This window comes from Carcharodon carcharias, chromosome 12, assembly GCF_017639515.1.
Source record: "Carcharodon carcharias isolate sCarCar2 chromosome 12, sCarCar2.pri, whole genome shotgun sequence".
Taxonomy (NCBI): domain Eukaryota; kingdom Metazoa; phylum Chordata; class Chondrichthyes; order Lamniformes; family Lamnidae; genus Carcharodon; species Carcharodon carcharias.
This window is the reverse complement of record NC_054478.1, coordinates 80,925,428-80,948,168: the sequence shown is the minus strand read 5'-3', so window position 1 is coordinate 80,948,168 and position 22,741 is coordinate 80,925,428. Positions and strand designations below refer to the sequence as shown.

General features: G+C 46.7%; 1 protein-coding gene across 2 annotated transcripts in view; it reads right to left on the bottom strand.

The window, feature by feature from the left end:
* Positions 1-22,741, bottom strand: part of LOC121284838 (mitogen-activated protein kinase kinase kinase 20-like) — a 130,288-nt gene that overhangs the window by 29,902 nt on the left and 77,645 nt on the right. For both annotated transcript variants that reach the window (XM_041200622.1, XM_041200625.1), the window contains exon 16: positions 8,645-8,737. In XM_041200622.1, the coding sequence (XP_041056556.1) occupies positions 8,645-8,737 (93 nt within the window). The remainder of the gene's footprint in view (positions 1-8,644; positions 8,738-22,741) is intronic.

Here is a 22,741-nt window from a genome sequence, read left to right as displayed (position 1 = left end):
TTTTTCATATTTAGTTTAATCTTGTTTTTTCTTTTTACTTCTTATCACCCACCATTTAGGGAGCTTTTACTGTGATTTGCGACAGGCTCTGCTGTTAGGATGGATATTTCTTTTGGAATTGACCTGAGACAGAGTCATAAAGTTATCAAGATACAGAAGGAGGGAGATCGGCCCATCAAGTAGATAAATCTCCAGGCCTGGATGAATGTATCCCAGGCTGTTGAGTGAGACAAGGGAATGGATAGCAGGGCCACTGGCAACAATTTTCAGTACCTCTCTGGCCACAGGAGAGGTGCCAGAGGACTGGAGGACAGCCAATGTGGTATCATTATTCAAGAAGGGAGGAAGGGATAAACCAGGGAACTACAGGCCAGTTCAGTCTAACCTCAGTGGTGGGGAAACTATTGGAAGCAATTCTGAGGGACAGAGTTAATCTACACTTGGAGAGGCAGAGATTAATCAAGGACAGTCAGCATGGTTTTGTTAAGGGGAGGTCATGTCTGACCAATTTAATTGAATTTTTCGAAGAGGTGACCAGGTGTGTAGATGAAGGCAATGCATTTGACATAGTTTACTTGGACTTCAGCAAGATTTTTGATCAGGTCCCGCATGGGAGACTGACAACGAAGATAAGAGCCCATGGGATCTAAGGTAATTTGGCAAATTAGATCCAGGATTGGCTGTGTGGCAGGAAGCAGAGGGTGATGATCGAGGGGTGTTTTTGTGACTGGATGCCTGCGTCCAGTGGGGTTCCACAGGGATCGGTGTTGGGTCCCTTGCTGTTTGTGGTATATATAAACGATTTGGGCTTGAATGTGGGAGGGTTGACCAGTAAGTTCGCAGATGACACAAAAATTGGTGCGGTGGTAAATAGTAAGGAGGATAACCTTAGATTACAGGAGGATATAGACGGGATGGTCAGATGGGCTGATCAGTGGCAAATGGAATTTAATCCGGATAAGTGTGAGGTGATGCACTGGGGCAGGACAAACAATGCTTGGGAATACATGATGAATGGTAGGACCCTGGGGAGTACCAAGGATCAGAGGGAACTTGGTGTGCATGTCCACCGGTCCCTGAAGGAGGCGGGACAGGTAGATAAGTTGGTTAAGAAGCCATATGGGATACTTGCCTTTGTTAGCCAAGGCATAGAATATAAGAGCAGGGAGGTTATGCTGGAACTGTATAAAACGCTGGTTAGGCCACAGCTAGAGTATTGCTTGCAGTTCTGGAATCCACATTATAGGAAGGATGTAATTGCACTAGAGAGAGTGCAGAGGAGATTTACCAGGATGCTGCCTGGGTTGGAGAGTTTTAGTTATGAGGAGAGATTGGATAGACTGGTGTTATTTTCCCTGGAGCAGAGGAGATTGAGGGGGGACATGATTGAGGTGTATAAAATGATGAGGGGCATAGATAAGGTAGACAAGAAGGAACTTATCCCCTTGGCGGAGGGATCAATAACCAGGGAGCATAGATTTAAGGTAAGGGGCAGGCGGTTTAGAGGGGACGTGAGGAAGAATTGTTTCACCCAAAAGGGTGGTGGGAATCTGGAACTCACTGCCTGCAAGGGTGGTAGAGACAGAAACCCTCATAACATTTAAGTATTTAGATGTGCACTTGCGATGCCATGGCATACAAGGCTATGGGCCTAGTGCTGGAAAATGGGGTTAGAATAGTTAGGTACTTATTTGACCAATGCAAACTTGATGGGCCGAAGGGCCTTTTTCTGCGTTGTAGACCTCTAAGTCCATGACAGCTTTCTGCACAGCAATTCAGTAAATCCCATTTCCTTGCTCTATCTCTGTGGCCCAATGGATTTATTTTGCTCAAGTGCTATCCAGTTTCCTTTTGAAAGCATTCATTGTCTCCACTTCCACTACCTTTATGAGCAGTGTTCCAGGTTATTATCCCTTACTACATGACTTAAGTTCTTCCTCTCTTCCCCAAAACCTTAAATCTGTGTTGCCTACTCCTTGTACCATCAGCTAATGGGAACAGCGCTTCTTTGTCTATCTTACCTAAACCTGCATTCTTATACAGCTCCAGCAAATTCCCCTCAATCTCCTTTGTTCTAAGAACAACTCCAGCTTCTCCAACCCAGCCTTGTAGCAAAAATCACTCATCCCTGGAACCATTCTGGAAAATCTCCTCTTCACTGTCTCAAAGACAACTAAAGGACAAGAAAGAATGCTAGAGAAATAATCAGCTGAAGGTTTGCCTGTACTTGAGACAGGTTGCACAGACTGGCTGTTACTTACCAGCACCAGAATACTTTGGGCATCATCAGAGGAGGCGTGCCTTAGTACCTTTCTCTAGGTTGTAACTCTGCCTTTGAGATGCAGCACATTGTTACATAAGCAGAAAGATAGGCCATAATTTTCTGGCCCCGTTGGCATCAGGTATCATGGTGGGTGGTGGTGTGTGGGGTGGGGGTGGGGGGGGTGGGTGTGTGTGTGTGAAAAATACGGCAGGAAGGCCAAAAATCGGTTTTATGCCATTGTGAAACCAGTTTGCGAACGTCCACTCCACCTGTCAACGGTGGGCCGCGTTTCCCATCGCTGCACAGGGGAACCTAATTCCAATACTTTAGCATCTCATTATCAGCCCTGATCACTGGAATCATCTCCCCATGTCAATTTACCACCCACATTGGTGTGACTTCAAAAAGGCATGCTTTACAACTGCCTTTGAAAGGCATGCACGTGGCGGCCTGAACTTTGAGGGGAACTGGGAGGTGAATGCACACAACCTGGCACAGCGCTCGTAAGCATCGCCTGTAGGACATCAAGGAAGAGGCGCTGTGCATTCGTGAGGGGCACAGGCAAGTCGCTTTCTCCAGGCTGGCTCTCAGTGTGGTGCCAAGGCAAGGACTCCAGTGCGGGTCAGACCGGGTGGGATTGGGGGTGGGGGCGATGGGGTGGGAGACAAGGCAGCACAGACCGAAGGAAGTACTCAAGCACATGCTGGGGGAAGGGAGGGGACGGGATAGCAGGGGTGAGGGAAGCGGCCAAGTGCTTGGAAAAGCTCGTCAAAAGTGAGCATTTTTCCACAGCTGAGATTGTTCAGCTGCAGTTCCATTGATGTGGAGTAGAGCCTCTGAAGCTTTTCTGCCCTTTCAAGCAACATAAAAGCATGAATGTTCCACCAAATGCTCCAGAACTTTTCATCCCTTGGGCACAGGCTGCAAGTTAATCTGTGTTTTAGGAGGCAGCAGAGCAATTGGATGACTGGGCAAGTTGAACAATCCCTTTGTGAAAGGTGGCCACGGCACAGTCAGTGGTGGAGGTGCTCAGAGCCCCTCGCAATGTCTTTATTAAGGTTTGGACCAGTATCCCTCATGGTTTAAGCTAACAATGCAACCTTGCAGTGTGGGTTAGGAGAATGCCTGCGCCTGAGCTGAGAGCACAGCATGCAGTTCAATGGGCCAAGCTGCTGTCAATCAGTCAGATGGAAAGGGCGGAGGTGGGTGGGGTTTTGGGCAGCCAATGAGTGCATTACACGCTGGCCGTCCAAGTGGTGGCCAGGACTCTCCTGCATGCATGAAGGGGCCTTCAGATTTAACCAAGAGAGGCTCTTAGGTCACCTATGCTAACCCACATTTCTCTCTCTTTGATCCTGCAGGAGGAGGACATTAGGATCATGGAGCCTGGTTACCTAGCGGTATTCCTCATTGTTCACAGGGAGCAGGGAAGAAGAAAAAGAGTGAGGCGGAGGCGCCTGGCTCCACAAAGGGAGGACCACTTTCCTCAAGGTGAAGGGGTGGCAGGGCATGCAGCTGAAGATCCACAGGAAGCAATCACTCGTAGACACCTCACCAGACCCAGGGTCTATAGAAGGCGCCTGTTGTTACAGCAGATGATTGAGAACAAGTGTTGCCCAAGACTGCGCATATCTAGAGAACTGGTCGGTCACATATGCCACCTGCTGCAGGATTTGGCACCATGGGGACATGGAGGGCATCCACTGCCAGTGGCCATGAAAGTGACTGCAGTGTTCAATTTTTACGCCAGTGGCTCCTTCCAGGGCTCCACAGGTGACCTGTGTGAGATCTTGCAAGCCTCCACACCCAAGTGTATCCATGAGGTCACGGATGCCATCTTTGCGAAGGCACACAACTTTGTGCATTCCGCCCAGGATCAGGAAAGCCAGGAAGCAAGGGCACTGGAATTTGTGCAGATCTCTGGTTTTCCACAGGTGCAGGGTGTTATCGACTGCACTCGCATGGCGCTTAGATCTCCATGGCAACAAGCAGTCAACTACGCCAACCTCAGGGGCTTCCACTTGCTGAATATTCAGCTGGTCTGCGACCACCACAAACACAGCTTATAGGTCTGTGCACGATTCCCAAGGAGCATACACGACTCCTACATCTTTAGCAGGTCTCAGATCCCTGACATCTTCCAGGGTCCACAGAGGCTGCAGGGTTGGTTCCTTGGGAACAAGTGTTACCCATAGAGGACGTGATGTGCCCATGTGATGGCCTCAGACGGCAGCAGACTGATGGTACAATGAGGCTCATGCCACAACCCAGACTTTGGTGGAGCAAACGATAGACATTTTGAAAATGAGGTTCGGTGTCTCGACAGGTCTGGTGGAGCACTGCAATACAGTCTGCAGAGGGTGTTGCAAATCATCATAGCTTGCTGTGTGCTGCACAATCTGGTGCTGCAATGGGGTCGGGGGGGTGGGACCTGGCTGAGAAGCAGATGGAAGAGGCTCCACGTCTCCTCTGATGAGGAGGACGTTGAAGAGTATTGCGATGATGAGGTCCTCAAGTACTGGCCAGATGAGGCAGATGTCCTTGGAAGGTCCTCATAGCCCCAGGTTTCATGGAGAATGATGACGAGATGCAGTGAGTGAATGCCTCTGTGAATGTTTGATTCCTAAGTGGCTGATGGCAGCGCACATACCCTCAGTGCTCAGGCTTATGTCATGGAGACGCAGCAGAGGCCCTAATAGTTGCTCGATTCCAGGAGGATGATGGTGACATGCAGTGAGGACACTCCTTAGATCTTCACAAACCCTCTGTGAATGCCTGACTCCTGTCTGGCTGAGGGCAGCTTATTTGTCCTCTGTAATCAGGGTCATATCATGGAGATGCAGCCATGAAACTTTAAATACATCTGATCCTTTGTCAGCCTTCATCATTTGAGCCTTTCAGGACTACACCATCACTGGACACAAGTGCTGAAGAGATGGGGGCCAGCCTCACCTTAAAGGTGCTGAGAGCACACAGAGAGAATGATGGAACTCTGAGACACCTGCCCACAACAGTCTAGCAGCAATGACAAGCACCATCAAGATGCAGGCATCAGTAATGTGTCCAGTGAACGTGAAGCCAGACCATTACTTTGCTCTGAAGGTTATATACTGCACAGGGAAGAGGCCCTGGATTGAGACACTTGGCTTTATCTTATGCCGGAAGCAAGGTTTCACATCTGAGAGACACGAGCACTGCTCATCAGAACAAGGAGCCATAGGCAAGGAGACATTCTTGGGAGTTTATTTACAACAGTGAACAGTATGTACAAATGATTAACACCCGTAACCTCCCTAACACTGCCTTTACATTTTGGTACTCCCCGGACATCCACAGTGAAGGTGGAGGCAGCCTGGTGACTGCTACGCCTGTCTGTGATGACTGTGATGGGCTTCTTCTGGAGGGCCAAGACTTGGAGAGCCCCAGCTTGCTTTCAGGGTGCTGCTGTGGCACCCTCCTCAGCCTGAGGAGTTGGAGCTGCTGGGCTGACAGGAAGAGGGGATTCAAATGGGCCAAATACTCACAAAGTCACCTGGGTGGATGACCCCAGGCTGTGCACCTGCTGATTCTCCTCCCTATGGGTACCCAAAGGCCCCAGGCTGACACCTTGAGGAGAAGGGGTAGCTGGAGTGAGATTGAGCTGCCCCACACCCTCTCATGTTGACACTGCTGGAGGCCAAATATTGCATCAGTGATGGAGTTTAGCCCACACAGCAGTGCAGGGGTGACGTCCTGGACCAAGGTCTCCATGGTGGCCACCATCCTACCAGTGTTGATCTCGGTGCATTGGAATGCCGGCGCTACTACCTCAGACTGAAGGCGGATGTACTCCTCCATTGTGTCTTGCAATCTGAGGAGTGCAGCAGACATCCCTTCCTGATGTTCCTAAGCTTGCCTTTGCAGTTCCAGCAACTGAGATATGATCGAGTCCAGAGCTCCTCATCGGACTTGGATTCAGCAGATTTCTGGCCCCCAGCTGAGTGCTGGAAACTTGGGAAGCCCCTGCTGTGGATCAGACAGTGCTATGTGCTCACCAGATTGTGACCCCGAGGCTACTCTAGAACTAACTCCCATTGAGGTGTGCCTCTCTGCGCTGGTGGAGGGTGTGGGTGAGCGCTGTAATGGGACTTCAGTGAGGGTGTCATCAGATTCTTCTTCCGTGATGTCTTCGGGGCTTGAGCCAAGGACCTGGTTCTTGGACCCTCTCGGCTGTTTCCTGGATGTGCCTGCAAAAGCAAGGAGAGATAATTAGTGCATGGCAGTGGCCTGTGAAACAGGACACATCACTCACAGCATGGTTATCTTATGGATGTTGCACTGCTGGACCCTCACTTGATACAGCACCACCGAACTCATTGTCAGCACAGGAATGGTACAGATTGTTGCCAGCCAGCTGGATGACTCTATTCTCAAAGTCTGTGATGACCTTGATTTCAGGCATTCCTCCACCAGTCTGTGATCTCTCCCTTTTGTTGTGTGCCAGCTTGTCCTGCATGAATACAGCTGGAGAGAGTGTAAGCAGGATTCTTGCCAGGCCAGATAATAAGGATGCCTGGCATGTGTGGGTGGTGTGTGGTCCCATGGATGGGATGAGGACACGATCCACAGGGTAGGTGAAAGTGTGTGTGAGAGAGAGTGAATGGTGATGTCCCTTGAACTGGCAGTGAGTGAGATGCCAGCGGATGTGTGATGGGTTTGTGAGTGTGAAAGTTGTGAGTGATGAGAAGAGTGACTTACCCTGGTGGAATGGAGGAGGCCATTCATCCTCTTTCAGCACTGGGTGGCTGTTCTTTTTTGCAGGGTGTTGGCGCTGACCACCACATCCACCACCTCCTATACTAGATTGCTGACCTTGCTTGCTGGTCTTCGCAAAGATCAGGAGTAGAGAACTACACGGCAGGCCTCCACTGCGTCCAGTAGGCACTTGAGGGAGGCATTGCTAAATTTGGAGGTAGCATGTTTCCTCCCTTTGGCAGCCATGACTTTGTAGTAGCTTCCAATCCCTAAGAGGGCACAAACTCTGTGCAGGGGCACCCTTTAAATATGGCACCCAAATTACTGAAGCCCTGAGGGAGGAGGGGCCGGCAAATCAGAGGCCACCCCGCCAGCAATCCAGAGTATTAATGCAGTGGGACGCACCAGGAACGGGACGATACGGCACAAAAAACCGTCATTGCGGCTGACAGGTAACTTTGTGCAAATCTGGGACCGATTCTGCCCATAGTCTCAAATAGCTGGAAATTAAAGAGGCACAAGCACAATAACAGATCTGTTAACAACCTAAGTATCAGTACATAGTTGCACATCATAAAGCTAGGTTCTTTTAGATGTTGTGAGTGAGACAATGTTTTCAGTTATACATAGCATCTCGTAGGCATGTGGCACTAAGATATCAATATATATGCAATGCAGTCTAAGAGCTTTAAAGTTAGCTGAGGGCTAGGCATGGATAAGTAACCAAGGAAAAGCCAAACAGGCTGGAAGATAATACTTTGTAGTATGGAATCCTGTTTTGGCTATGACATACATTGATAATTCTTCTGAGCCAGTTTCCTTTAAGTTTGCTGCTGTCCTGCGCATCTGTTTTCAGATGTTGTAGGTAGCATACACAGCATTAAGTCTGGTTACCATCTTCTGCAAGCAATGGTGCACTGCTGGCTGAGTTTTCAAATGGGGAAACGCTCCTTGTTCCCACTTCATGCAGCTGCAAGTATACTTAGTCAGCAAAACAGTGGTCGGCTGCTGCAAAAGTCCATTATTTGACCAAAGAATCTGCTCTGTGCTTTCACATTGGGTTCCCTTTCACATTATTTACGTCTTACGCTTCTCGCCTGTTCTATTCTTAGCCAAAGCTGCTAAACATCTAAAGTCAATTTTGAAGAAATACCGGTGGAGGTGATATTCATCCCCATATGCAGCTGCTTACTTTTAAATGCAGATGTTCTTTTAATTTGGATTTGCTAACCAAATTTTCCACTTCCCACATTAGGCTTGTTTACAAGGCCAAAAGTGCAAAAGCAACTATGAATAATTGTTCAAATCAACTGACAGCGGAAAACTAGGGGTGAGACAGTTTGCTGCACTGGTGGATAGATTTTCTGAAGCAATGCACCACAGATGCTTCAATTGCAACAGCAGGAAATCTCCCCCAACAAGGCTGTTAGGGTTTTTAAAAAAAATCTTGGACATCCAACAACTACTAAACTTTTGCCAGGAGTAAATCCTCTGCAGTATATTTCTCAATGAGTGTACTTCATATATTTCAGGAAAAAGATAGTAGGGTTGAAATCCCATCAAATGTTTCTAGACCTCATGCATAATGCAGAGCTAATACATGTACCAATGTACAGCAGCAGCAATGGCATTCCAAAACCAATTTACCTGAGATCCTCTCCCTGGTTTTAAATGATAGCCGAAAAGCAGATCCAGATTCACTATTTTTTCTCTGGCATCTTCTTCCTCAGAATCATCACCCTTCAAAAAAAAAGAGTAACAATTTATATTTGGCTTTCGTAACCAAGTCTTTTTAATTATAGCTGAGCAGGAGGGTTGCTACTCATGTAGAGCAGCACTGGTGAAGAAATTTACAAAGCAGAGCACCTGAAGTGTTTAAACTATTACAGAAAGTGAGGTAAAAATCTTGTTCTTGTTTTTTAAAAAAAAGCAAGGCTCAAAAGCAACTCCCTCAAGGGCTGAAAAAAAAGAGGGGAGTTAAGTCAGAAAGTAGTGAGCGGGTGACGCAAATGATTAATTTTCAAATTTTGGAGCAGTTAGGGGGAAAAAAGGAAAGAGAGAGGATAGGAATCGACAGGCTCTTTGGGAGCAGACGGAGGGTTAAAATTGGAGAAATCAACAGTGCGTTCAGAAGCTGTGTCTAATCCATTGACTTCTGCAATCAACTGCAGCGCATAAGGCTGTGAACACACAACTCCTTCTGGAGAGGCGGGTTGTCAATTTCAATATGTTAATCACCTAATTATAATATGAACATGGTTTTGAGGATCTGTGTGTTCCCATGCATTTCTGGAACTTGCCATTGAAAGCAAGGTGAGAACTCATGCAGCAGCAGTTGAGCAGGCTAAAGACATGATAGGGAAAAACAGCAGTAAGTGCTGAAAGCTAAAAGCTTTCAATCCACCTCTTTTCTCACCTGTCCCATTTCTCTCTCTTCACATACCCCATTCTTCCCAACACAAAATAATTTCACAAACAAACTCAAGCCATTGGGATGAGATAGGGTATTGGTGGGCAATTGGTGAAAAGTGGAAATATTTTGACCAGAGTCCCCACTTCCATGTCCCTTTTACCATCATCCCTCTTATGGCCCACTTGCACTTCCCTACTAGCAATGAGCTGGAGAACACTTTGCTGCAGATCAGTGGGGCAATGAGTGACTAAAGCTAGAGTATCATGTGTCCTATTCAAGGCTGCATTCTTTTTTTTGAATATATTTGTTCATGGTATGTGGCATCAGAAGCAAGGCCAGCTTTTGTTGCACATCTCTAATTGGCATTGAGAAACTGGTTGTGAGCCACTTTCTTGAACTGCTGTAGCCCATGTGATGTAGGAACTGCGACGTTAGCTCGGGAATTCCAGGTTTCGGAAAAACACTGATCAAGGCCTGGGCTGATGCCAAATGGCCTGTCCACTTGCATTCTTATACTTTTCTGCCATGGTTTAATACAACTCAGTGACTTGCTAGGCCATTTCAGCCACAGTGCTGTTGGTCCAGAGTCACTTGTAGGTCAGACCGGATAAGGATGGCAGATTTCCTTCCCTGAGGAATGATAGTGAACTAGATGAGTTTTTATAACAATTTGGTAGTTTCACGGTCACCATTACTGATATTAGTTTTTCACACTATTTTGTTTTACCCAAGGGTCTATGTTGGCACCCTTGTTTTTCCTGATATATGTTAGTGACCTAAGCCTTAGTGTACAGGACAATTTTAAAATTTGCGAATGATATGAAACTTGGAAGCATCGTGAACTATAAGGAGGATAGTGTAGAACTTCAAAAGAACAAGTTGATGGAACAGGCAGGCAAATCGCAGATGAAATTCAATGCAGAGAGGTATGAAGTGATTTATTTTGGTAGGAAAACAACATAAAATAAAGGGATTAATTCTAAAGGGTGTGCAAGAGCAGAAGGACCTGGGTGTATATGTGCATAAGTTATTGAAGGTTGCTGAACAGGTCGTGAATGTGGTTAATAAAGCATATATTATCCTAGGATTTATTAATAAGGGCATAGAGTACAAGAGTGTAGAGGTGTACTACCGAGAGGCTTCTTTAATTGAACAACAAACTTTATTTACAGAGCCGCTGGATTAACTGCAGGCCTCTAGCAAGGGTACAATAGACCCTCCACCCCCACCCCCACCCCCACCACCACCACAAGGCTAGGAAAACTCCACCCATTATAAGCTTCCCAATGCTCAGTGTTGATTGGCTGTTCTGACCGCATGATCCTTACTCAGTAAGGCTGGCCTTAAAGCAACAATCACCACATTCCTCCCCCTTTAATTCTTTGTTTTACATTCTTTATTTAGACAAATTACTTCATACAGCTGAATAAAAAACAATATCAAAAATCTTATAAGTAATAACACCGGCACTTTGTCATGAATTCAGGTTATACATTTATATACATAGGTCCACTAATTACAAATCCAGCTGTTCAGGGGATTTTCAGTTTCAGGTAGAGCGGCGTAATTCTATAGCCTGAAGCTCTCCCACAGGCTCAACACCATCAGGAACTGCGATAACGGGTACCTCTTTTGGCACAGGCAGTTCATCACTATTTGATTCAATGGAGACATCAGTTATGTCTGTAACAGGTTGATCAGGTGCTTTGGTGTTTACAGGTTTAATAATATTCCTTGGTGGCAACACTGACTGTGGAAGGGTCTCCAGGTGATCCACGTGTTTCCGACCTTCCATGTCTACTTGGTATGAAAGGGGTCCAGTCTCACAGACAATAATTCCTGGGATCCAACTTGGACTGCTACTGAAGTTTCTTATATATACAACTCCATCTACCACAAATTTCCAGGCTCTAAGATGCAAATCATGGCTTGTTTTCTGATTATCTTGGTTCTTCTCTACCCTCCCTGGCAAATTTGGAAATATGAGGCTCAGTCCCATTCTGAGATGACACTTCATAAGCAGTTCTGCTGGTGGAATTCCTGTTGTTGCATGCAGAGACGTGCGGTAGCTAAGAAGAAAGCGTAAGATTTTGGTTTCCAACATTCCTTCTGACAATTTTTTTAGTCTTGACTTGAAAGTTTGGACAGCCCTCTTGGTTAGTCTGTTTGATGCTGGGTAATAAGGTACAGCTCAGATGTGTTTAATGCCATTTAGACTGGTGAAGTTCTGAAATTCAACACTTGTAAATATGGCTCCATTGTCTAATACAATGACTTTGGGCAATCCGTGAGTGGAAAGACATTGGCGTAACCTTTTGATGGTAGCATGTGAAGTAGGTGATTTCACCTCAACAATCTCCATCTATTTTGAGTATACAATGATTATGAGCAAAAACATTGTGCATAGGAATAGACCCATGTAGCCTATATGGATTCGCACCATGGCCAGCCAGGCCATTGCCAAAGATGTAATGGGGCTGCAGCTGGCAACTTTTGTTGCAGTTGGCACTGTTGAAAGTGCTTGACTAACTTCTTGATATCTGCATCTATACCAGGCCACCACACATAACTCCTGGCAAGCATTTTCATTTTAGAAATGCTAAGATGAGTGCTGTGTAATTCAGTTAGGAGCAGCTCCCTGTCTGGTACAGGAATCACTACTTTTGCTCCCCCATAATATGATGCTGTCCTGACAACTCAATTCATATTTGTGGGTAAAAAATGGCTTCATTTCCTTGGAGATGGGCTCATTTAACCATCCTGTAAGTATCTGGTGTCTCACTTTGGACAGAAGCAGATCTCAGTTGGTCCAGTTCCTGATCTGCTTCACGCAGACAGGTGATTTGTCTAAAAACTTCAATTAAAGGACGATTTCTTGGGGTACAGAGTAAAGGAGATGCTTTCTTCAAGAGTAAGTGACTAAGGACATCCGTTTCCGCTATGTATCCAAAGGTCCGTGCTTGAAAGTGTATTCATCGCTGAATTCTTGCCGAGATTATCGGCGAGACAGCCTTGTCTTCTTCGAAAAGGCCCAAAAGCGGTTAATGATTGGAGACAATAGTAAAGTGCCTGCCATGTAAGTATTGGTGGAAATTTTTTTTAACTCCGAAGACTATTGACAGTCCTTCCTTCCCAAATTGCAAATAACCTTCTCCGGCCACTGAGAGGGTTCTTGGTAGAGAACCTATTAGCCTCTCAGAGCCATCGTCCATTTCATGGGACAATACTGCACCAATGCCAAATGGAGAGGGGTTGCAGGTCAATATCAATTCTTTAGATGGGTCGAAGTGCACTAACAAGGTTGAGGAGTGCAGCAGTTGTTTTACTCTGTTGAAGGCTTCCAACTCTGCAGCCTTCCAGGACCAACGATGGTGTTTTTTCAGCAGTATGTGCAAGGGGGTCAGTACTGTTGATAAGTTGGGTAAAATACTCCCATAGTAGTTTACCATCCTTAAAAATGATTTTAGTTTGGTGATATTTGTGGCAGAAGATGCCTCCTTTATCGCCTTAACCTTTCCTTCCACAGGGTGTAATCCTAGTGTCTCTACATGGTGCCCCAAATATGTAATCTTGGTGGCTTGCTAAGTGCATTTCTCCATTTTTAGGCAAGCTCCAGGTTCCAGAAATCTTTTTAATACCTCCTCTAAATTTGCTAAATGCTTAGCATCTGTCGATCCAGCTGAGGACTTCAAGGTATACTACAACCCATGTAATCGCTGTAGCAAACTCTCTATCATCCTTTGAAGTATTGCACATGCCGAGGACACACGAAAAGGTAGGCGTGTATACTGGAATAGGCCTTTGTGTGTACTTATTGTGACATACCAATGGGATGTGTTATCTAACTCGAGTTGCTGGTACATGTGGCTCCTATCCAACTTAGTGTAGGATTGACCTCCTACCAGCTTTGCGTGCAAGTCTTCAATTCTTGGAATTGGATATTTATCCAACTTGATGGCCTGATTAACTGTTAGCTTATAATCGCCGCAAACGTGGACAGTCTTATCCCAGTCTCAGTATGGGGATGATAGGTGCTGCCCGTTCTGAAAATTGAACCGTCTGTATGATGCCTAGCTCCTCCAACCTGTTTATCTCGGCATCCACTTTTTCTCTTAAAGCATATGGTACCAGCCTTGCCTTAAAAAATCACGGAGTTGCCTCTGTATCAACATAAATCTTGGTTTGCAAGCCTTTGATTTTTCCTAATTCACTGCAAAAGAGACTGTCGTTTTTTTTTGGACAATTCTAGCAGTCCTCCTGCCTGCACTTGAAAAATCTCAGATCAATTTAACTTGATTTTTTTTTTTAGCCAATCACAGCCCAGAAGGTTTGGTCCTTCCCCAGTCACTATTATTCCTGGGAGCTAGGCTGACAGCTGCCCATAGCTCACAGGTACCATGGTGGTGCCTTTTACTTTTATTGCTTCTCCCGTGTAGGTCTTCAACTGGGTAGAAGTTCTCTCCAGGCTTAAGTGTTGAGTACTTTCTTTCAGGTACTGTAATGTGCACTCACACATCATTGTGGCTGATGCCCCTGTATGTGCCTCCATAACTGGAGGCTTTCTGTTTACATGGAGAGTGACAGTAATAGGGTCAGCCTTGACTGCGTTAAGGTTAAAAAGAGAGTGAATGTCAGAATCAGTTATTTCAGTCTGTGTACTTCTAACATCTTTGCTGGCTGGTTACTTGGCAGCCAGGACTTAACTCTGTACTGCTTTATCAAATGTCCACTTTTGCAACAGTAATAGCACTCAGCCCTCTTAAATCTACATGTTTCAAGAATGTGGTTACCCCCACATCGATAACATTTCAACTTCAGGATCACGGTCTGATTGCCTCTGGTATGTTTTTTTGATTTCTGGGTGATTGGGAATGATTCTCGCCTTCTAGCTGCTTCTGTAATTTTAGTATTGCGTCTGGCTGCAGGTTCCTACCCTAACTGGTAAACGGTGCCATTTTGCAAGCTCTGTAGCTCCTGCAAATCTTTTTCAGCATTTTTCATGGCCAGTCCTATCTCCATTGCTCATTTAAAATTTATATCGACTTCTGCCAGCAATCGATGCTGAATGGTGTCATTGTGCACGCCACAAACTAACCAATCCCGCAGCATGTTGTCCAAGGTCATTCCGAAATCACAATTCTTTGACAATTGCTTCAACTTAGCAACATAAGACGCAATAGATTCGCATGGGGCATTCACCCTCATGTTAAATTTGAACCTTTGCATAATGACTGATGGTTTGGGCTGAAAATGGCTCTTCACTAAACCCCTGAACTCTGAACGATTTGGATTTGGGTGCTCTTGGGGCTGTGAGACTGCAAATAAGCTTGTAGGTTTGACTCCCACAGATGCTCAAAAGAATTGCTTTGGGCTTTGCCTCCTCTCCTATTTTGTTGGCCTGGAAAGAAAACCTGAGGCGCTCGATGTATCGAGTCCAGTCCTCCATGGAGGTGTCAAATGGGCTGATCACCCCAAAGAGAGGCATCCTGGTGAGCATATATTTTTTTCTTCCTTAAAATGAGATACTCAAAATTGTAGGGTGAGATGCAGCGCCAGGATCATTTATCCTTGTCACCAGATGTAGAGATGTACTACTGAGAGGCTTCTTTAGTTGAACAACGAAATTTATTTACAGAGCTGCTGGATTAGCTGCAGGCCTCTAACAAGGGTACAATGCACCCCACCGCCTCATGACCCTCAGAGAAAATATTTCTCCTCATTTCTGTCTTAAATGAGTGACTCCTTATTTTTAATCAGTAACCTCTAGTTCAAGATTCTCCCAAAAAAGGAAACATTCTACATTCTCTCCACATCCACCCTGTCAAGGCCCCTCAGGATCTTAAAGGTTTCAATCAAGTCACCCCTTCCTCTTCTAAACTCCAGTAGATACCAGCCTAGCCTGTCCAACCCTTCCTCACAAGACAACCTTCCCATTCCTGGTAATAGTCTTGTAAACCATCTCTGAGCTGCTTCTAATGCATTTACATTCTTCCTTAAATAAAGAGACCAACACTCTACGCAGGTGTGGTCTCACCAGTGTCCTGTACAAATGAAGCATAACCTCCCTACTTTTGTATTCAATTCCCCCTCACAATAAATGAGAACATTCTATTAGCTTTCCTAATTACTTGCTGTTCCTGCATACTAGCCTTTTGCGATTCATGCACTAGGACACCCAGATCCCTCTGAATCTCAAAGCTCTGCAATCTCTCACTATTTAGATAAAATGCTTTTTTATTAATCTTCCCGCCAAAATGGACAATTTCACATTTTCCCACATTATGCTCCATTTGCCAGATCTTTGTCCACTCACTTATACTATTTATGTCCCTTTGTAGCCTCCTTGTGAACTCTTCACATCTAACTATCCTACCCATCTTTGTGTCATCAGCAAATTTAGCAACCATACCTTTGGTCCCTTCATCCAAGTCATTTATATAAATTGTAGAAAGTTGAGGCTCCAGCTCTGATCCCTGTGGCACACCACTCGTTACAAATGAGCTTTTATTTTCGGCAATAGCCTTTGATGTGGCACCTTATCAAATGCCTTCTGGAAATCTAAGTACAGTACATCCACTGCTTCCCCTTTATTGACCACACATGTGACTCCTTCAAAGAACTCCAATAAATTGGTTAAACATGATTTCCCTTCCATAAAACTATGTTGACTCTGCCTGGTTACCTTGAATTTTTCTAAGTGCCCTGCTATAACATGTTTAATAATAGCTTCTAACATTTTCCCTAGGACAGTTATTAAACTAACTGGCCTGTAGTTTCCTGCTTTCTGACTCTCTCTCTCTTTTTGAATAAAGGAGTTCAATTTGCTATTTTCCAATCTAAGAAGTACCCTTTGTGTCAATGGTCCCTGAGGGACAGCACCTGCATTTCAGAGCTAGGAGCATCCTGTAGTCTCTGACTACTGTCCCTGTCTCCATCATTTGATCTTGTTCATTTGTGACCTGTGAGACCCAAGGTGAAAACCCAACTAAATGCCTTATTGATCCCACCAAAATGAGTATCTCAGCTGTGCATGACCTGCATGAGTCCTGTTATGGTGCACCCTCCGAGTGAGCGAGCTCCTCTGAGGAGCTCTCATGCCCTCCTACACCATCTCTTGTGGAATGTCAAGGTAAGAATGTCTCAAGTGATCATCGCGTAGATGATCTTATTTCACTTGCTGTTGTTTTAGTCAACATGAGTGAATGCTGTATGCCATGTCTGAGATTAAACTCTGTCAACAGGTAGCTGGCAGGCTGCATCTCTGGTAGTCAGTCATATCCAGTGCCTTCTCCTCAACAGTTGTCAGTTGAGAGGTGGCTGGCGGACCACATCTGGTCACTATAACCACTGAACCTTGCTAAATATTTTAATTTTGAAACTGAATGGGTGGAATCTTATCAACAGCACGGAGGTGACTTCGCAGACACAGAGAAGAAATTTGGAAAGCTGCATGCCGGGTCGGTTCCTTGACATGTTCCCGCCTCCACTGGGGGCCACCTGGAGGATCTGCACTGAGGCGCAGTGCTGGAACAGCAAAACATGTTAAAGTCAAGGTGCTGACATGCTGGGAGGGGAGCTTCCAGGTGGCTGCGGTTGGTGGGGGGGGGGTTGCGGAAACAGGCCTGGCATCTTTGTGTGAGTGTGTGGCAGCTGCGGGGTGAGGAGGCACTGGAGTCCTACAATGCCCCACTATGGTTGGGGTGGGATGGCAGCAAAGAAATTCCAGGTACAAGTGTCACTAATCAATGCTCTTCTCTCCTTTTCAGGAGAAGAATGCACATAATACAGCCGAGTGGGTGAGGACCAGCTCAGTTGGCAATCATTAGCAGGTTCAAGCAGGAGGCCCTCGATCTGGAAGGGTGCCATGCGCCAAGGTCCACTGGTGTTGGTGAGGCTGAGGTGCCACGGGCAGGTATGTTTGCCCAGCACTGAGGTCACCATTAGTGTCCCAGCAGCCATGGTAGTGCTGAATGTTCAGTGATTGAAGTTTGCAACATGGCTTGACCATTGCTTATGGAAGGATGAGTGCATAATGATCCGGGGGACAGGGATGCAGATTGACATCGTTGCCATGTTAACTAATCAAATGTCCTTGTTCTTCCTTTCAGCATCATCGGAGTAGGGCTGGGAGGATGCGGCACAAGAATCCCCTCTCACACCTGAGGGCCCTGAAGTCTCTGACCCACCAGCATCACACCATCAGGCACCAGCGCAGATACTAGCATCTCAGTGGGAATTAGATCATCAATTAGTGTCTCGGGGCACAGTGGTGAGGGCACTTCACAGTCACCGGAGGAGCTGGCAGAGACAGAGAGTACCCATGGTGCCAGCAGTCAGAAGACTGCTGGGGGCCAGGCACATGCTCGGTCGGAGGCTGATGATGTGCCTCTGGAGTCACCCATTGGGCAGCAAATGCTGGAAGCCCAGCAGGGTTTGCAGGAGCATCTGGTAGAGATACATGAGGCTATGCTTGGCTTTGTCTCTATTGTGGAGGAGTCCACGTGGACCATCGCTGATGCAATGAGCCTCATGGCCATACTTCCTCCATGGAGAGAGTGGCGACTCGCATGGAGAGGCTCCTCCAGGAGAACAATCAGGGCTTCCTGGGGATGCGCTCAGACCAGCAAGTGCTCACATAACACTGACCAGCTGAGGTCAGTGCCAGTGTGGGAGACGGTCTGGGCACCAGGTTTCCCAGCTCGGTGCCCATCCATCTACATTGTACAGGGAGGTCCAAACCAACCTCATATTGGCGCAGCAGCTGCCTGTCATCTCTGCGGGCTCCTCTAAGGGCGCTCCAGATGAGGGCAGCAACTCCTTCGCCCCTCTGCCAGTGATCATTGCATCCAATGAGGCTGCAGCAACTGGGGAGATGCCAGCTATGGAACTGGCCAGTCACTCCCATGCGGAGCCAGCACACAGACTCCACAGGCCAGAGGACGGCCACCAAGGTGATCAAGGCCAACAGGACAGCATAGTGAGCAGGCTATCTCAGATGCCAGTGCCAGCGAGGGGGGAGCACCTAGATGTAACCCCCGAAAGCCTAATTTTAAGGCACCTTAGGCACACCATGGATTTCTCACTGGTGCTTTTGTGTTGCCCACAGTGAGGTAATGATTAGTTGGTTTGATGTTGAAGACCGTTGTCATTTTGTTTCCTTAAGTTCATTTTGTTATATCATTAAATTTAGACATGTGACCATGGCTGAGGGTGACTCTTTTCCTCTGTAGGTGGATGGTTACCCATGATGTTATGAGTGAGTTGTGTCACACTGAGCTTTATTGACTAGGCCCTTAGTTAATGTTCCTATCCAGGCAGATTTAACACTCAGGCATCAAGTATGGAGCCTGCAGCACAGGCTTGTTGGAGGCCCATCTGTGGTGTGCTAGCTGAAGGTTCGTTGGATTAAAACCTCCTGGGTGTCCCTGCCTCCCTGGATTATGCACGGGTCAGGGTCTAACCCCCTCAGCATTTCCCTGTGCATGCTCATCCTCGGACTCACTGCTGGACTCATCATGTGCAACCACAGCAACTGTGTCCACAGCGTCCCCCCTCTTTCCAGCACAAGGTTGTGGAGAGAGCAGTATGCAACCACTATTGTCGAGACACGATCTGGGGGGTACTGGAGTGCATCCCCTGAACAGTCCAGGCATTGGAAGCGCATCTTGAGAAGACCGATGGTTCTCTCCATCACAGCCCTTGTGGGGGCGTGGCTCCTACTGCACCGCTGCTCAGCTTCTGTTCTTCGGTGGCGAAGAGGCGTCATGAGGGGATAGCCCTTGTCAGCCATCCATCCAGCCACACTGGAGCACTGAAGAGCCCCAGCACCTGGGAGTGTCTGAGGATGTAGGCGTCGTGGGAGCTGCCTGGGTACCTTGCACAGACTTGTAGAATCAGCATCCTGTGGTCACACACTATCTGCACGTTCATGGAGTGGAAGCCCTTCCTATTGACGAAAGCACTGGGCTCACCTGCTGGTGCCTTGATGGCCACATGTGTGCAGTCTATTGCACCCTGGACGCAGGGGAAGCCAGAAATGGCCGCGAAGCCTCTGGCTCACTGTGCCTGACTTGCCTGGTTGCAGCGGAAGTGGATGAAGGTCAATGCCCGTCTGAACAGAGCATCTGTAACCTGCTTGACACAAATGTGGACAGCTGATTGGGAGACACCGCAAAGATCACCCACCGAGCCCTGGAAGGAGCCAGAGGCATAGAAGTGGAGGGCAGCTGTGACCTTTAGAGCCACTGGCATGGGGTGTCCACCCATACAGTTCGGGGAGATCTCAGGGCCACTCATCTGACAGATATAGTTGACTGTCTCCCTTGAGACACGGAGTCTCCTTCGGCACAGCACCTCAGACATATTGAGGTAGCTGCTTCACTGGCAGCAGGATAGTGGCGTCTTCTGCGGTCCCTTCCACCTTGGACTTCATCTTATGCCTGCGCCTCTCATCCCAAAGATGGCTCCCCTGGAGGCTGAATGTGCACTTTTGGCCTTCCCCCCCCTTCTGGCCCTACCTTCCTCCTCAACAGAGGTGCCTCCAGTGGAGAGCACAACTCCTATTCCCAGGCTAAGGGAAGGCTTCATGAAACTTGCAGGCCCCAAAAAGGATCTTCACTGCAGAGTGCTGAACCGGAGGTTGAGAGTCCTGTCCAAGCAGCTGGTATGAGTTTTGAAGTATTTCTGCTCACACAGGCAAGTATCAACAACTTTCCAAATTAAATATCTGACTGAGCACATTCCCGATGCCACTGACCTCACTTATCCCGCCCGTGGATTAGGTTTATACAAACGTGCCCTACCCCGCTGTCCGTTGTGCCCATGTGATGGCCCGAAGATTGCACGGGTCCCGATAGATCACTGACAATTGCTGCCTCCAGGGCCTTAAGTGGCCTGTTAGTTAACAGCGGGTGCGCATCAGGGATCATCGCGCACCCACAGACCGAAATATCACGATGGCGCGCGGTGACGTCGGGACGCTTGCTCGACATCACCGCGCATCATTTTACACATCAGTGTACGGGGCCCGCCCCTGCTCGCCAACAAGAAAATTCTGCCCATTGTCTCAGATTGAAAAATTGCACGTCACTGCTTTTTTAAATTCATTCATGGGATGTGGTTGTCACTGGCTAGGCCAGCGTTTATTGCCCATCCCTAATTGGCCTTGAGAAAGTGGTGATGAGCTGCCTTCTTGAACCACCGCAGTCCATGTGGTGTGGGTACACCCAAAGTGCTGAGGGAGTTCTAGGATTTTGTCTCAGCTACAGTGAAGGAGCGGTGATATATTTCCAAGTCAGGGTGGTGTGTGCCTTGGATGGGAACTTCCAGATGGTGGTGTTCCCATTTACCTGCTACAGTGAAAGGACTATTCACCCAGAGGAGGCAGATAGCCTTTGGGCCAATTAAGGCCCAATAGGCTCTCCGCCCTTTGGGCCTTAATTGGCCCACTTTCATTTTAGGAAGGAGAGAGCAGGAAATCAGGGGGTTATTGACCAGTTAGCCTAACATCTGTTGTTGAGAAATTGCAAGAATCTGTAATAAAGGATAGGATGACTGAACACCCTTAAAACTTCAGCTAGTCATAGAAAGCCAGCAAGGATTTTATAAGGGCAGGTCGTGCCTACTAAACTGCTTGAATAGGTGACTAAATTAGCGAACAGGGGGATGTCTATGGATGTTATTCCTATGAACTTCCAAAAGGCATTCAATAAATTCCTTTATTTGAGACTGGTAGCCTTTGTTGAAGCTCATGGAATTGAATGCAAATCATTAACCTGGTAAGGAAATAAGGCAGAGTGGAAGGAGACAAGAGAGTCGGGATGATGCAAAGGTACTCGATATGGCAGGATGTGACTAGCAGTGTTCCATAAGCATCTGTGTTTGGCCTCAACTGTCTAAGATGGTGGGATAGAAAGCCACATATCCAAATGTCAATGACACAAAGATAGGCAGCACTGTAAAAGGTGTAGATGGAAGTGTAACATTACAAAGAGGTAGTGATGGATTAACTGAATGGGAAAAACGGTGACGAATGGATTTTAATATGGGCAAATGAGGTTATTCACTTTGGGCCTAAAAGGAATAGAACAGAATACTTTCTGGATGGTGAAAAGTTACAAACATTGCAAGTCCAAAGAAACTTGGAGGTCCAAGGGCATAGATCAGTAAAACGTCATGAACTGGTACAGAAAATTATCAAAAAGGCGAATGAAATGCTGGCCTTTATGTCTAGATGAATAGAATATATAGTGGGGGGAAGTTAGAAGTCATGCTTCAAAAGAATAAAGCCGTGTTTAGATCACATCTGGAGTGTCTGAGCAGTTCTGCGCCCCACACCCGAGGAAGGATATATTGACCTTGTAGGGAGTGCTCTGCAGATTTACCAGAATGAACCATGCTCTCCAAGGGTTAAATTACAAGGAGCAATTATTCAAGCTAGAAGCTTTGAAGAGTCATACGGACTCGAAACATTAACTCTGTTTTTCTCTCCACAGATGCTGTTAGACCTGCTGAGTTTTTCCAGCATTTTTTGTTTTTGTTTCAGATTTCCAGCACCCGCAGTATTTTGCTTTTATACTCAAACTAGAGTCTGTCTTCTCTGAAATTTAGACAGTTAAGGGTGATTTGATCAAAGTTTTCAAGATATTAAGGGGAACAGATGTTGATTTGTATCTCACAACTTCTTTGTTCTAATTTGTACCTAAGGTCTTAATACCATTTCTTTGATTATAATAGTTTAGTTTCTGTCAATTTATTCTCAAAGGAGTATTTTTTGACTTAATGCCCCCACCTCGTGCCTACAAGGATTGGCAATGGCTATTGCCAACAAAAGAGAATCTAACCACCTCCTCCTGACATTCAATAGCATTGTATTACCATTAGTAAATCCCCCACCATCAAAACCATGGGGGTCACCATTGGCCAGAAACTGAACTGCACTAGCCATATAAATATTGCAGCTACAAGAGCAGGTCAGAGGCTGGGAATTCAGCAGAGAGTAACTCACCTCCTGACTCCCCAAAGATGCTGCAGTATTTAAAAGCAAAAGTCAGGAGTACTTTCCACTTGTCTGCCTGAGTGAAGCTCCAACAACACTCAAGAAACTCAACACCATCCAGGGCAAAGCAGCCCTCTTGATCAGCACCATATCCATCACCTTAAACATTCACTCCCTCCATCACCACCATCAGAGGCAGTAGCGTATATCATCTAGAAGATACACGGCAGCAACTCATCAAGGCTCCTTCAACAGCACCTTCCAAATCCGTGACCTCTAGCACCTTGAAGGTCAAGGGCTACAATGCATGGGAACACCACCTGTTCCCCTCCAA